This window comes from Macaca thibetana, chromosome 14 (genome assembly GCF_024542745.1).
Source record: "Macaca thibetana thibetana isolate TM-01 chromosome 14, ASM2454274v1, whole genome shotgun sequence".
NCBI lineage: Eukaryota > Metazoa > Chordata > Mammalia > Primates > Cercopithecidae > Macaca > Macaca thibetana.
Genome location: NC_065591.1, coordinates 94,717,855 through 94,729,307, shown reverse-complemented (window position 1 = coordinate 94,729,307; position 11,453 = coordinate 94,717,855). Strand labels below are relative to the sequence as shown.

General features: G+C 36.5%; 1 protein-coding gene across 1 annotated transcript; it reads left to right on the top strand.

The window, feature by feature from the left end:
• The first annotated feature begins 213 nt into the window (after positions 1 to 213).
• On the top strand, positions 214 to 10,136 carry MMP10 (matrix metallopeptidase 10). Its single transcript, XM_050759075.1, has 10 exons — positions 214 to 337; positions 1,087 to 1,328; positions 1,471 to 1,619; positions 2,085 to 2,210; positions 4,050 to 4,214; positions 4,400 to 4,544; positions 5,499 to 5,632; positions 7,805 to 7,964; positions 8,682 to 8,785; positions 9,923 to 10,136. The coding sequence occupies exons 1-10, from the start codon at positions 233 to 235 to the stop codon at positions 10,021 to 10,023; spliced, it is 1,431 nt and encodes a 476-aa protein (XP_050615032.1). The 5' UTR covers positions 214 to 232; the 3' UTR covers positions 10,024 to 10,136.
• Positions 10,137 to 11,453: the final 1,317 nt, after the last annotated feature.

Sequence of the window (11,453 nt, the reverse complement as noted above, 5' to 3'; positions counted from 1 at the left end):
ACACAGAAATCATTTCCTGGGGATTAATCATTCTTTCGAGCTTAGAAGGTTGAAGGAAAATACCAATGTAGGCTGTATCACCATTACATTAAAAGTTTGTGAGCATTCAGACTTAAAAAACATATGCATGAATCATGCTGTTGGTGACCTAAGCATTGTCTCTGTATAAAAGAAAGGACACTAGGGGGTAGAGCTAGAAGCCCAGTAGACAGAGAAGATAAGGACAGTGAGAATGATGCATCTTGCATTCCTCGTGCTGTTGTGTCTGCCAGTCTGCTCTGCCTATCCTCTGAGTGGGGCAGCAAAACAGGAGGACTCCAACAGGGATCTTGCCCAGGTAATTAATGGTGGCATCTAATGCAGCTACTGGCCAGCCCAGTGTGTCTACTTCACCTTCCAACGCAAAGCAGGATGATTAGACTAGAGATCACTTTGTTAGAAAACTGTAGCACCACAGAATAATTAGCAGGCTGGAGGTGGAAATTATTTTTAAGTTAACAGAGAAGAAAAGAAAGTTTCAGAAAGGGCATATAATTACTCAAGGTTACAATAAAATAGTAGCAGTATATTTGTGGCTAAGTGAAAAGAACACATGGAGAATATATGAAACTCCTCTGGCTTTAGAATTTCTTTAGTTAAAATTATTGGGGAGGGGGAGCATGCTAAGTCTGATCTTTAAATCACAACAGGTAACAGTTTTTATATTTTTACTTGTCATATTTGGACAAAAGAGTTTACTGCACTTCAGTCTTAAACCAAGTCTATAATAACAATGTAAGTGGAAAAGGTTAGTATTCTAACTTTTCACAAAACTATGTTAAAAGAGGGTTTCTTTAAAAACAAACAAAAGTAATGCTAGACCTGAATTTCCAATCCCAAATTCCTTACTTGACTAGCAAACTAACACTGCAATAAAATTTAAAAATTTGTATGAAATGGGGAGTCTTAATGAAAAAAATCAAATTAAATGTGTGATCGACTTTTGTTTTAAGAAACTAGAGGAAAATTAAGATGCATTATAAAGGTTGGGTAAGTGATGGAAAATCGTACAAAATGACTTAAAAATTATACTCATTATTCCATTAGCAATACCTAGAAAACTACTACAACCTCAAAACAGATGTGAAACAGTTTAGAAGAAAGGAGAGTAATCTCATTGTTAAAAAAATCCAACAAATGCAGAAGTTCCTTGGGTTGGCAGCAACAGGGAAGCTGGACTCTGACACTCTGGAGGTGATGCGCAAGCCCAGGTGTGGAGTTCCTGACGTTGGTCACTTCCACACCTTTCCTGGCATCCCGAAGTGGAGGAAAACCCACCTTACATACAGGTAATAGTTCCGAGTAGTTTTCACATAATATTGAAACTTTATAAGTTACTTGTCATATTTGGATAAGTAACACAAAGTTTTCTTTAACAATTTTTCATAATGGCAGGACAAAATAATATCCTCTTCAATTTTTCTCCTCCAGGATTGTGAATTATACATCAGATTTGCCAGGAGATGCTGTTGATTCTGCCATTGAGAAAGCTGTGAAAGTCTGGGAAGAGGTGACTCCACTCACTTTCTCCAGGCTGTATGAAGGAGAGGCTGATATAATGATCTCTTTTGCTGTTAAAGGTAATCAAATAAAGCATCCATTTATCTGGTGTATTAATCTGTTTAGACTGCTAGAGCCAGATACCTGGGACTGTGTAATTTATAAACAACAGAAACTTATTGCTCACAATCCTGGAGGCTGGGAAGTCCAAGATTAAGGTGTCAGCAGATTTGGTGTCTGATGAGAACCTATTCTTCATAGATGGTACCTTCTGTGTCCTCACACAATAGAAAGGGCCAGGAGGTTCCCTCAAGCCTCTTTCATAAAAGCACTAATCTCATTCATGAGGGCAGAGCACCTATGACCTAATCACTTCCTAAAGACCTAACCTCTTAATACTATATCACAGTGAATATGGAGTTTCAACATATGAATTTGCAGTAGACACCAGCATTCAGACTATAGCATCTACTGTTGTTTTATTGGAACAGGGTAAAAATAAATTCTGAACCCTTATATTTCCATTAATTTTTTTTCCCTATCAGAACATGGAGACTTTTACTCTTTTGATGGCTCAGGACACAGCTTGGCTCATGCCTATCCACCTGGACCTGGGCTTTATGGAGATATCCACTTTGATGATGATGAACACTGGACAGAAGATGCATCAGGTGGGTTGTAAACCTCTCAGGAACATTTCAGGAATAATGTCTGATCCTACCCAAAAATAATTGGATTATCTAGAATGAGAAATAAATGGAATATACTAGTAACTGAATTTTTTTATTGCCTGAGCTTTAAACAGAAGTACTGTTTGTTTCAATCATTATTGAAGAATTTTATAAAATGTCTGTATTTTCATGTTTGCCCCCACCAAGTACAATATTGTAAAAGCCATTCAGACTTATCTCCACAACTCAGGATCTTGTAGGGGTTTGAGGATCAGCATAATTAATGTTTTTCATCACTTTAATGGCCAATGATTAGGGTAGAATGAATTCCATTAAATCAGTTTCAATCCTAAAATTTGCCCTTAAGTTTTCTTTCTTTCTTCTCATTGGCCTCCTTTTTACTTAAAAGTAGAGATCAGGAGAAAATGCCAGGAACTGAAAAAAACACTGTTAGATCATCTTTTTAAATAAACATGTCACTATCTCTAGCTTAGATGGGGTTTTTTCCCCCCTAAATGGGCTTTGAAACACTTTACATCTAAACATAATGACAAAAATTAACTGTATGCTATTTAATTTTTAAAATGGCTTCTAAAGTTTAGAAACACACTGTTGAAACAATCACTATTTCTGAGAGTGCCTGGGATTTTTAATGTAAATGCAAAGAACATCTTTCCTGAGTACAAGACTCAGGAGGCTGAGGCACGAGAATCGCTTGAACCCAGGAGATGGAGGCTGCAGTGAACCGAGATTGCACCACTGTCCTCCAACCTGGGCAACTCTGTCTCACAAGACTGAAATCTGTGTTGCATGAAATGATTGCCTTTTATTTGAACAATTGTTCTTTTCTGCACAATTCTTGGAGCCTTGGTCAAATATCTACTACTAAATTCAATAAAACTCTTTTTATGATATGTTTTTAAAAGCTGAATCTAGCTGTGCTTGTGCTGCAGAAAACTGTTGTTGGGCATGTTTCTGTTTTAAACTAAAGATTGTACACATCCAATGGCACTTATTACTGGGAAGATTTTTGACAATCAAAAATTATTTTATTATGGCTGAGCACCGGTGGCTGATGCCTGTAATCCCAGCATTTTGGGAGGCCAAGGTGAGTGAATCACTTGAGGCCAGGAGTTCGAGACTAGCCTAGCCAACATGGTGAAACCCTATCTCTAAAATATAAAAATTAGCTGGGCATAGTGGTACGTGCCTGTAATCTCAGCTACTCAGGAGGCTGAGGCATGAGAATCGCTTGAACCCGTACTCCAGCCTGGGCAACAGAGTGAGATTCTGTCTCAAAAAAAACAGTTACTTGAGTATGATGAAGAGGAGGAAGAGCAAATCAGACTAAACTCCACAAGAAATAACTACAGTCTTGTGGCCTAAAAGTTTGGGGAGCAACATAAATGTTATATGATTAATTTTAACCGAGGTTGCAACTGGCACATGTTCCTAAATTTGAACAATGACTTTTTACTTTTAGACAACGAAGAGTTATATTTATTGACATGGATATTAGTCTTGTCCTTTCAAAAAAAAAATCTTTGGAAATAATGCTTCTCATTTGTCAATATAGGAAAAGTGTCTTAGTTTTCCTGACCAAGGAGGGATCTAGGGAGCGATACGGTGAAAAACTGTCTTATATATTGACTTAAAGTCAACCTTGAAAAACACATTAATTTCTATAAAGTATGGAATATGCCAATCAATGAACCAATCCACAAATACTGAAAAGACCATGTGGTTTCAAGGATGGCCTGCACAGCTGGCATATGTTCTGTATGTGTATTTACGGAATAAATAGCTGGTGGATTCTGAACATTTATGGTTGTCATACAGGCACCAATTTATTCCTCGTTGCTGCTCATGAACTTGGCCACTCCCTGGGGCTCTTTCACTCAGCCAACACTGAAGCTTTGATGTACCCACTCTACAACTCATTCACAGAGCTGACCCGGTTCCGCCTTTCACAAGATGATGTGAATGGCATTCAGTCTCTCTATGGTGAGTGACGCTGGAAAAATTAGGCATTGTAGCTCTGCAACCACAGTCCTCAAGAAAGCTTTCCAATGCTACCTAAAGTATTTCTGACTTAGCTTGAAGCACTTTGAGAATGTTTGAAAGGCATACAAATTGACAGATGCATCACATTTTTTAAATGTTTGCATCCCCAAATCTGTCTCCTTTAGGACCTCCCCCTGCCTCTACTGAGGAACCCCTGGTGCCCACGAAATCCGTCCCTTCAGGATCTAGGACGCCAGCCAAGTGCGACCCTGCTTTGTCCTTCGATGCCATCAGCACTCTGAGGGGAGAATATCTGTTCTTTAAAGACAGGTCAGACCAGAAAATTATATTTTTCTGTCTATTCTTTTGATGTACAGTGCTTAGAAAGGAAAACAGAAATTTGATAGAGGTTTTTTAAAAAAACTTTTATTTTAGGTTCAGGGCTACATGTGCAGGTTTGTTATATAGGTAAATTCGTGTCATGGGGGTTTGTTGTACAGATAATTTTGTCATCCCAGTGCTAAACCTAGTACCCGGTAGTTACTTTTTCTGCTTGACAGAGATTTTTTTAAATACAAAATTTTCTCTATATTTTAAAATCATTCAGATCTAGTTCTTGTTGAATTTTTAACATCCTGTTAGAATTGTCCAGGTCATTTTTTACACTTACAAGGGAAGATTCTAGACTGTAAGCTTGATTAAGGCAGGGAGTTATATCTGTTTTGTTCATTTTTTAAAATATAAATCATGGAACTTCTTCAGAAAGCACTGGTGAATCCTTAGAAACAGGGTGATATCTTTCCCTTTGCTAAAAATTGCTACTACTTAAATTAATTACTTTTGGAAAAAAGTGATATATGCTTATGGCACAATATTTAGACACTGCCAAAAGATACAGAGTTAAACAATCTCTCTCTAGTCTTTGGTCTACAGTCCCCCAGCTCCCTTCACATGTGTAACCACTGCTACCAATTTCCTTTATCTCTTTACAGAAATGTTCTATTCATATACAAGCATCAATACGCACATAATATTTTTTAAAATATTAGGACATAATATACACACTGTTTATGGACTTTCAGAGTGGAAGCAAGCTAAATAATTTTATTGGAACCAGTCACAAGTCCTGCCATCAATTTTATTACCCTGGAATCACATGCAGGAGGATGGTTTAATATAGACTTCTATGAATGCGTGAATTAGCATGGATTTTTTTTTAAAAGAATACTTTTTTTCACATAGCTAAAGGAGAAAGACAATTGCAAGTAATTTTATGTATTACAGATATTTTTGGCGAAGATCCCACTGGAACTCTGAACCTGAATTTCATTTGATTTCTACATTTTGGCCCTCTCTCCCGTCATATTTGGATGCTGCATATGAAGTTAATAGCAGGGATACTGTTTTTATTTTTAAAGGTGAGTACTATATAAGAATTTTCAACTTGCTGGAATAAATCCTATTGTGAAAATTTTATCGACATGAGTTTTCTCCATTATATTAAAGTTTAGATTACTGCAAGACCTTGTGCTAACACTTAAATAAAATTTGTGCAAAGAACATTATAAACTTTATTTTAGAGACCTCTTAAGTGAATAGGTGGTATTCCATATTCATGGATAAAAAAATGCAATATAGTAAAAATGTCAATTTATCTATAGATACAAGACATTTTCATTTCAAATGCCAAAAGATTTTTCATGGAACTTGACAAATTAGTTTTACAATTTATACGGCAGCAAAGACCAAGAATAGCCAGGAGGCTCCTGGTGAACCCATCTTATTAGATAAGGAGAAAAGCCCTGTGTTATAAAACTTTAATCAGTAAGATGTAGTATCAGTTCAGGGAGAGATAAATTAACTAATGGAGCTATTCAGGTATGGCGGCTTCTTTATCAGATTTTTAAACTACGGTTTCAATTTGTTTTATTGGTAATATGCTATTTGAGTTTCTATTACTTCTTGAGTCAGTTTTGTTAACATGTTTTTCTAAAAGTTTGCCAATTTTGTCTGTTTTCAAATCCATCAGTAAAAAGTTTTTGGAAAATTATTTTGTTGTAATTTGAATTATTGCTGAAGTTTTGTTCTCTTTTTCATTCCCAATACTGAACCCTTTTGCCTTTCTCTTTTTCTCTTCATTAATCTCATAATATATGTAATAATGTTATTGATCTTTTCAAAGGACTGACTTGTGGCTTTATTTATCCTCTATATTATATTTTGATTTCCCATTTAACTAATTTCTGTTCATATCCTTATTGTTGCCTTAAGTTTTGTTTACTTTTAATTGATCCTGTTATTATTGTTATAGCTTAAGTTTGATACTTACCTTATTAACTTGTAACTTTTTTCTTTTCTAATATAAGCATTTATACCTATAAATAACCATTTCTTCTTTTTTATTCAGCAAATTTTGATATGCAGTATTTTCATTTTGTTCAATTTTAATTCTTTAATTTCTCATCTTTATTTTTCCCCTAGACTTATAGGTGATATTGGAATATTTTTAAATGTCAAGCTTTATGAAGATTTTTAAAATGTTTATTTCTGGCAATCTCACTTTTGTGAAGATTAAATGAATGTGAAATTGCAATAGAAATTGTAAAGAATTATAACTCTAACATATTATTATCCAGTAATGTATCTCACATTTACATATCACTTGCACTGTGTCAGACACTATGCTCATTAGTGGAGGTCAGGACTGAAAAGGGCTCATATTCTAGAAGGAGCAGCAGAGATGAAGCCATAGGCAGCCTACGTATGACAAGTGCTGGTACTGAGAGAAGGAAGGGTGCCATGGGAGCATCTGACTCATATCCAGGGCTCAGCAAAGATCCCTTAGAGGAGGTGATGTTAGGATGGGTCTTGAAGTTCTCTTTTGCTGTGCAGAGATCGGCTGGGTGTACAGGAAGTAGAAAGATCTCTAAGAAAGAAGAAATTGTTTTTGCCAAGTAAGAGCATATCTGGAACTGCTCAGACACATAAAAGTCATTCAGTTCAGATGAAGCAAGAGAGATAAACAACAGATGGGCATTTTAGATTAGTGAATCTGGCAGTAGTGTGAAGAAGGAATTCAGGCTTGGGGTCCTGGAGAGTGATGTAACAAAGTAAAGGCAGAGAGATGGATGGGATTTTGTTGTCCTAACTCACTAGACTTTGAATGAATTCCAATAGTGTTCAGAAGAAGCACAGATTTGAATTGGTGACTGTGAAATACCTCAAAGGAAGTGTACAATAAGCAATGATCTATTGGTATGAAACTTACGAGAGAGAGGTCTAGGTGAGAAATTCAGGTTAAAAAGTCACCAGCAATTATAAGAAATAACTAAAACTGATCTATAAATAAACTATAACTTATAGATACAAATATATAAGCCACAGAAAGGGCAATGAATCAGAGTTATCTACTCATTTATTCATTCTTTCACTCATTCATTCAGGGAGTATTTATTAAAGACTGGCTGTGAACTGGGCATTATTAGGTTGGAATTAAAACCAAGACTTCCTCTTTACCACAACAATGCACTATAATCATTTTTAAAATCAACGGCTTCATGTAAAATTTATTGGATTTGTTTTTTCAACAGGAAATGAGTTCTGGGCCATCAGAGGAAATGAGGTACAAGCGGGTTACCCAAGAGGTATCCATACCCTGGGTTTTCCTCCAACCATAAGGAAAATTGATGCAGCTGTTTCTGACAAGGAAAAGAAGAAAACATACTTCTTTGTAGAGGACAAATACTGGAGGTGAGATGCAAGAGAAATGACTTGCTATGAAGCCTGTTTAAGAAAATTATTTTCTTTCTTTAAGGATATTTCCCTACCCCCATGCTCTAACTTTCTCTAACTTCAAAATTTGTGATTATGAAGAAGACAGTTTATTGTTCTACTTCCTGGATACAAAGGGCTCTCAGAGCGGTGATCACTGGGCCATATACTCAGACACCAAAGGACATCAGGAGAGGCCAGCTGAGGTCCAAAGACATTCCCTTCTTATCCCGTTTCCAGTCACCATGTGGCTGCCATAGGAAGCCCAGGTGTGGCAGGCTTTGGAGACAAGATCTACAGGGTCCCAGTGTGACTGAGAACCAGAGGTTTAGTTTTAGCTAAGTGATTTAATTCATTTTGCATTTTATGTCTACACAGTCTTTATGTATTTGTGGTAGACACATAGAAATTTGGGGTCTGTGTGTCCAGGCTTAGAAAATTTACCTCAGACATATGTATGGAACCTCTGTAAAATGACAGAATGTTCCTGTTTCTGGGAAAGTATTGTTTTATGTGTTAAACTTGTAAGCCCAGGAAAGTAACCTATTCTTGTAGCTCTAAAAATGTTTAACACTTTTTTACACAACTTAAAAGTTTGTCTAGGATTCCACACTGGAAAATTAACATCACATTATACTATTGTGTGTAATGGGACTACTATGCAACATTGAACTGTATTTCTTTCATTTGGCTTAGATTTGATGAAAATAGCCAGTCCATGGAGGAAGGCTTCCCTAGACTAATAGCTGATGACTTTCCAGGAGTTGAGCCTAAGGTCGATGCGGTATTACAGGCATTTGGTAAGAAGACCCTTATTTCATTGTCAATGCAGGAATCTCCAGGCATTTTTATGATTTCAAAATGAAGTGCAGAATCAAAACAGTTTTTAAATCATTCAGTCTGATATCTTTTTTACTCCAAATTCCTGAAAATCTTAACTTTCCAATTTATGCAAAGTGGGTTTAAATTTTGTGTGTGTGTGTGTGTGTGTGTGTGTGTGTGTGTGTGGTTTTTTTTTTTTTCCTGAATAGCTTCCAAGTCTCTGTTTCATACCCACACATAAAATCAAAGGATACTTTCTCACACAGAAGCCATTATCTTTCAGGTCACTATGTTGGTATAAAAATACAATCTATGTGCGCCAAGTTTACTAATGGCTGGTTGTCATTCTATTCTATCCCATCCTGTTGTCCCTTTCCTTCTATCCCATCCCAGGGGAGCCTTGTCTGGGCTTCTGTTGCAGTCTGCAATTTCCTACATTAGTCATTTGTAAAAAAAATAGTAGCCCTCCCATATGCTCAAAATAGGTAAAATGTGATTCATGGTAATGGGTAAATAGGAAAGCAAAACTTGTTCTTGATTACTCTGAAGGAATTTTGGAGGGAGCTGCCAGTGCTTGACAATCCAGTGCTCATGAGGCTGATGATCCTGTTACTAAAATGACTTAACCATGATGGATGCAAAGCAGGAAATGGACCTCTGGCTCATTTATCATTTGTCTGATTCTCTTGGGTCTAGTTGTCTCCTAAGCTGTAATTTAGGACCTAGCAGAAGAGGAGAGGTTGGAAAGAAAGGAAAACAAGATTTTAAAATATTATAGAATGTTATATATTTAGAACCAGTATAACATAATGTTTTAGAGCACTTCCTTTGGAGTCAGATGAGATGGAGTCCTCCCTCCATCCTTCCTTACAGATGCTACCTTGTTAAAATTACAAAACCGTCCTAATTTTTAGTTTTGTTCTCATTAATAACACATTACACTTTTTTGTAAGCGTAATTGAGCTAAACATGTAAAGCACTTAGCTCAGTGCCTGGCATAGAGTAATCACTTAATAAATGCCATCCATTATTAACTTGTACTTAATCTAAGTCACATATGTTGCAAAATGACATATTTGAAGATGTCTCATCATTTTCCTTCTCTATGTTTACAGGATTTTTCTATTTCTTCAGTGGATCATCACAGTTTGAGTTTGACCCCAATGCCAGGATGGTGACACGCATACTGAAGAGTAACAGCTGGTTACATTGCTAGACAAGATAGGGGGAAAACTGATATGGGTGTTTTAAATAAATCTAATAATTATTCATCTAATGAATTATGAGCCAAAATGATTAATTTTTCCTGCATGTTCTATGGTTAAAGAAAAGGAGCCTTGCAGACATCTGTATGTGTCATGAAGAATGTTTCTGGAATTCTTCATTTGCTTTTGAATTACGTTCAACAGAATTAAGAAATACTCATGTGCAATAGGTGAGAGAATGTATTTCCATAGATGTTTTATTACTTCTTCAATAAAAAGTTTTATTTTGGGCCTGTTCCTTACTTTCTAGAACAATTCATGTTCAATACCCTGACCACACTGGGGTCTGATTATTTGACAGATACTCTGCCAGTAGATGTGGTAGGATCACACACTATAAAGGAGCCATGTGGCTGTCACATACCCTCTCCTATTCTCTGCACCAACAGGATCTTTCTTTTTCATCTCACAGATATTGTAAGCGTTCCTTACACACCTAACAAAGAAGGTAAATCAACAGTTGTCCTGTATCTAGGAAGGATCAAAGCAGAATGGAGAAATGGAACTCTAGAATGTTAGAGCCTGGGAACCTGGCGTATTATTTAATAGACTTTACAATTTTACAGGTGGGGAAATAAAACTAGTTTGGAGTCCACTCACCTCTCGTTTTAACCCAAATCTTTCTTTATTGGGATTCCTTTCCTGCTCTGCAGACTAAATTTCTCATCTCACCCTCACCCTCACCCTCCTGTTAGAATATTCTCTTGCTGCCATTTTGTATGTGGAAGCCCCTGGGTGATAAGAGAGCATGTGCACATGTGGTAATTTTCTACTCAGCAATAGATATCTAATATGTTGGGTGATTACCTTATTTGGAGCCTCAGCTACATAGCAATTATCTAGATGATTCAGGCCAAAATCCATTTCTGCTAAAGAAAGTCTGGAGGCAGAAATATCCCACCTGCTTTTGGAGCTCATAACTGGCAATGATACCCCTGACATAGAGAGACACATGACTGTGTCTAGGATGGGCTTCAAGCCAAAATTTTGAAGTAGAAATGAATAGCCATTAATGCTTTCACTTTATTTGGGGTATCTTTCTCTTATCTTTCTGTATTTTACTCACCACTTTTTCCAGGCACCAAGCAGCACTAGAACACAGAATTTGCAGTCATTAATAAAATAATGCATGATAATAAGTTTAGAGTGTGTGAGTTATAAATGTTCCTTTCTTGCTATTGACTAACATTAGGACATACGGTAAATATGCATGTTTTAAGAGACAGAGTAGTAGAGTTAGAGCAAAACACACACACAGAAAGACAGGCAGAAGAACAAAGAGAGACAGAGAGGAGGGAAAGGGTGACACAATGGTGATAAGACAAGTGTAGGGATGAACATGTGAACTGTATTTGAATTGCAGGAAGGTGATTCAGGTATG

Coding starts and splice junctions, on each gene's coding strand:
- MMP10 (XM_050759075.1), top strand. CDS start 233: ATGATGCATCTTGCATTCCTCGTGCTGTTGTGTCTGCCAGTCTGCTCT. Junction 1,329..1,470: donor AAAACCCACCTTACATACAG/GTAATAGTTCCG, acceptor TTTCTCCTCCAG/GATTGTGAATTATACATCAG. Junction 1,620..2,084: donor GATCTCTTTTGCTGTTAAAG/GTAATCAAATAA, acceptor TTTCCCTATCAG/AACATGGAGACTTTTACTCT.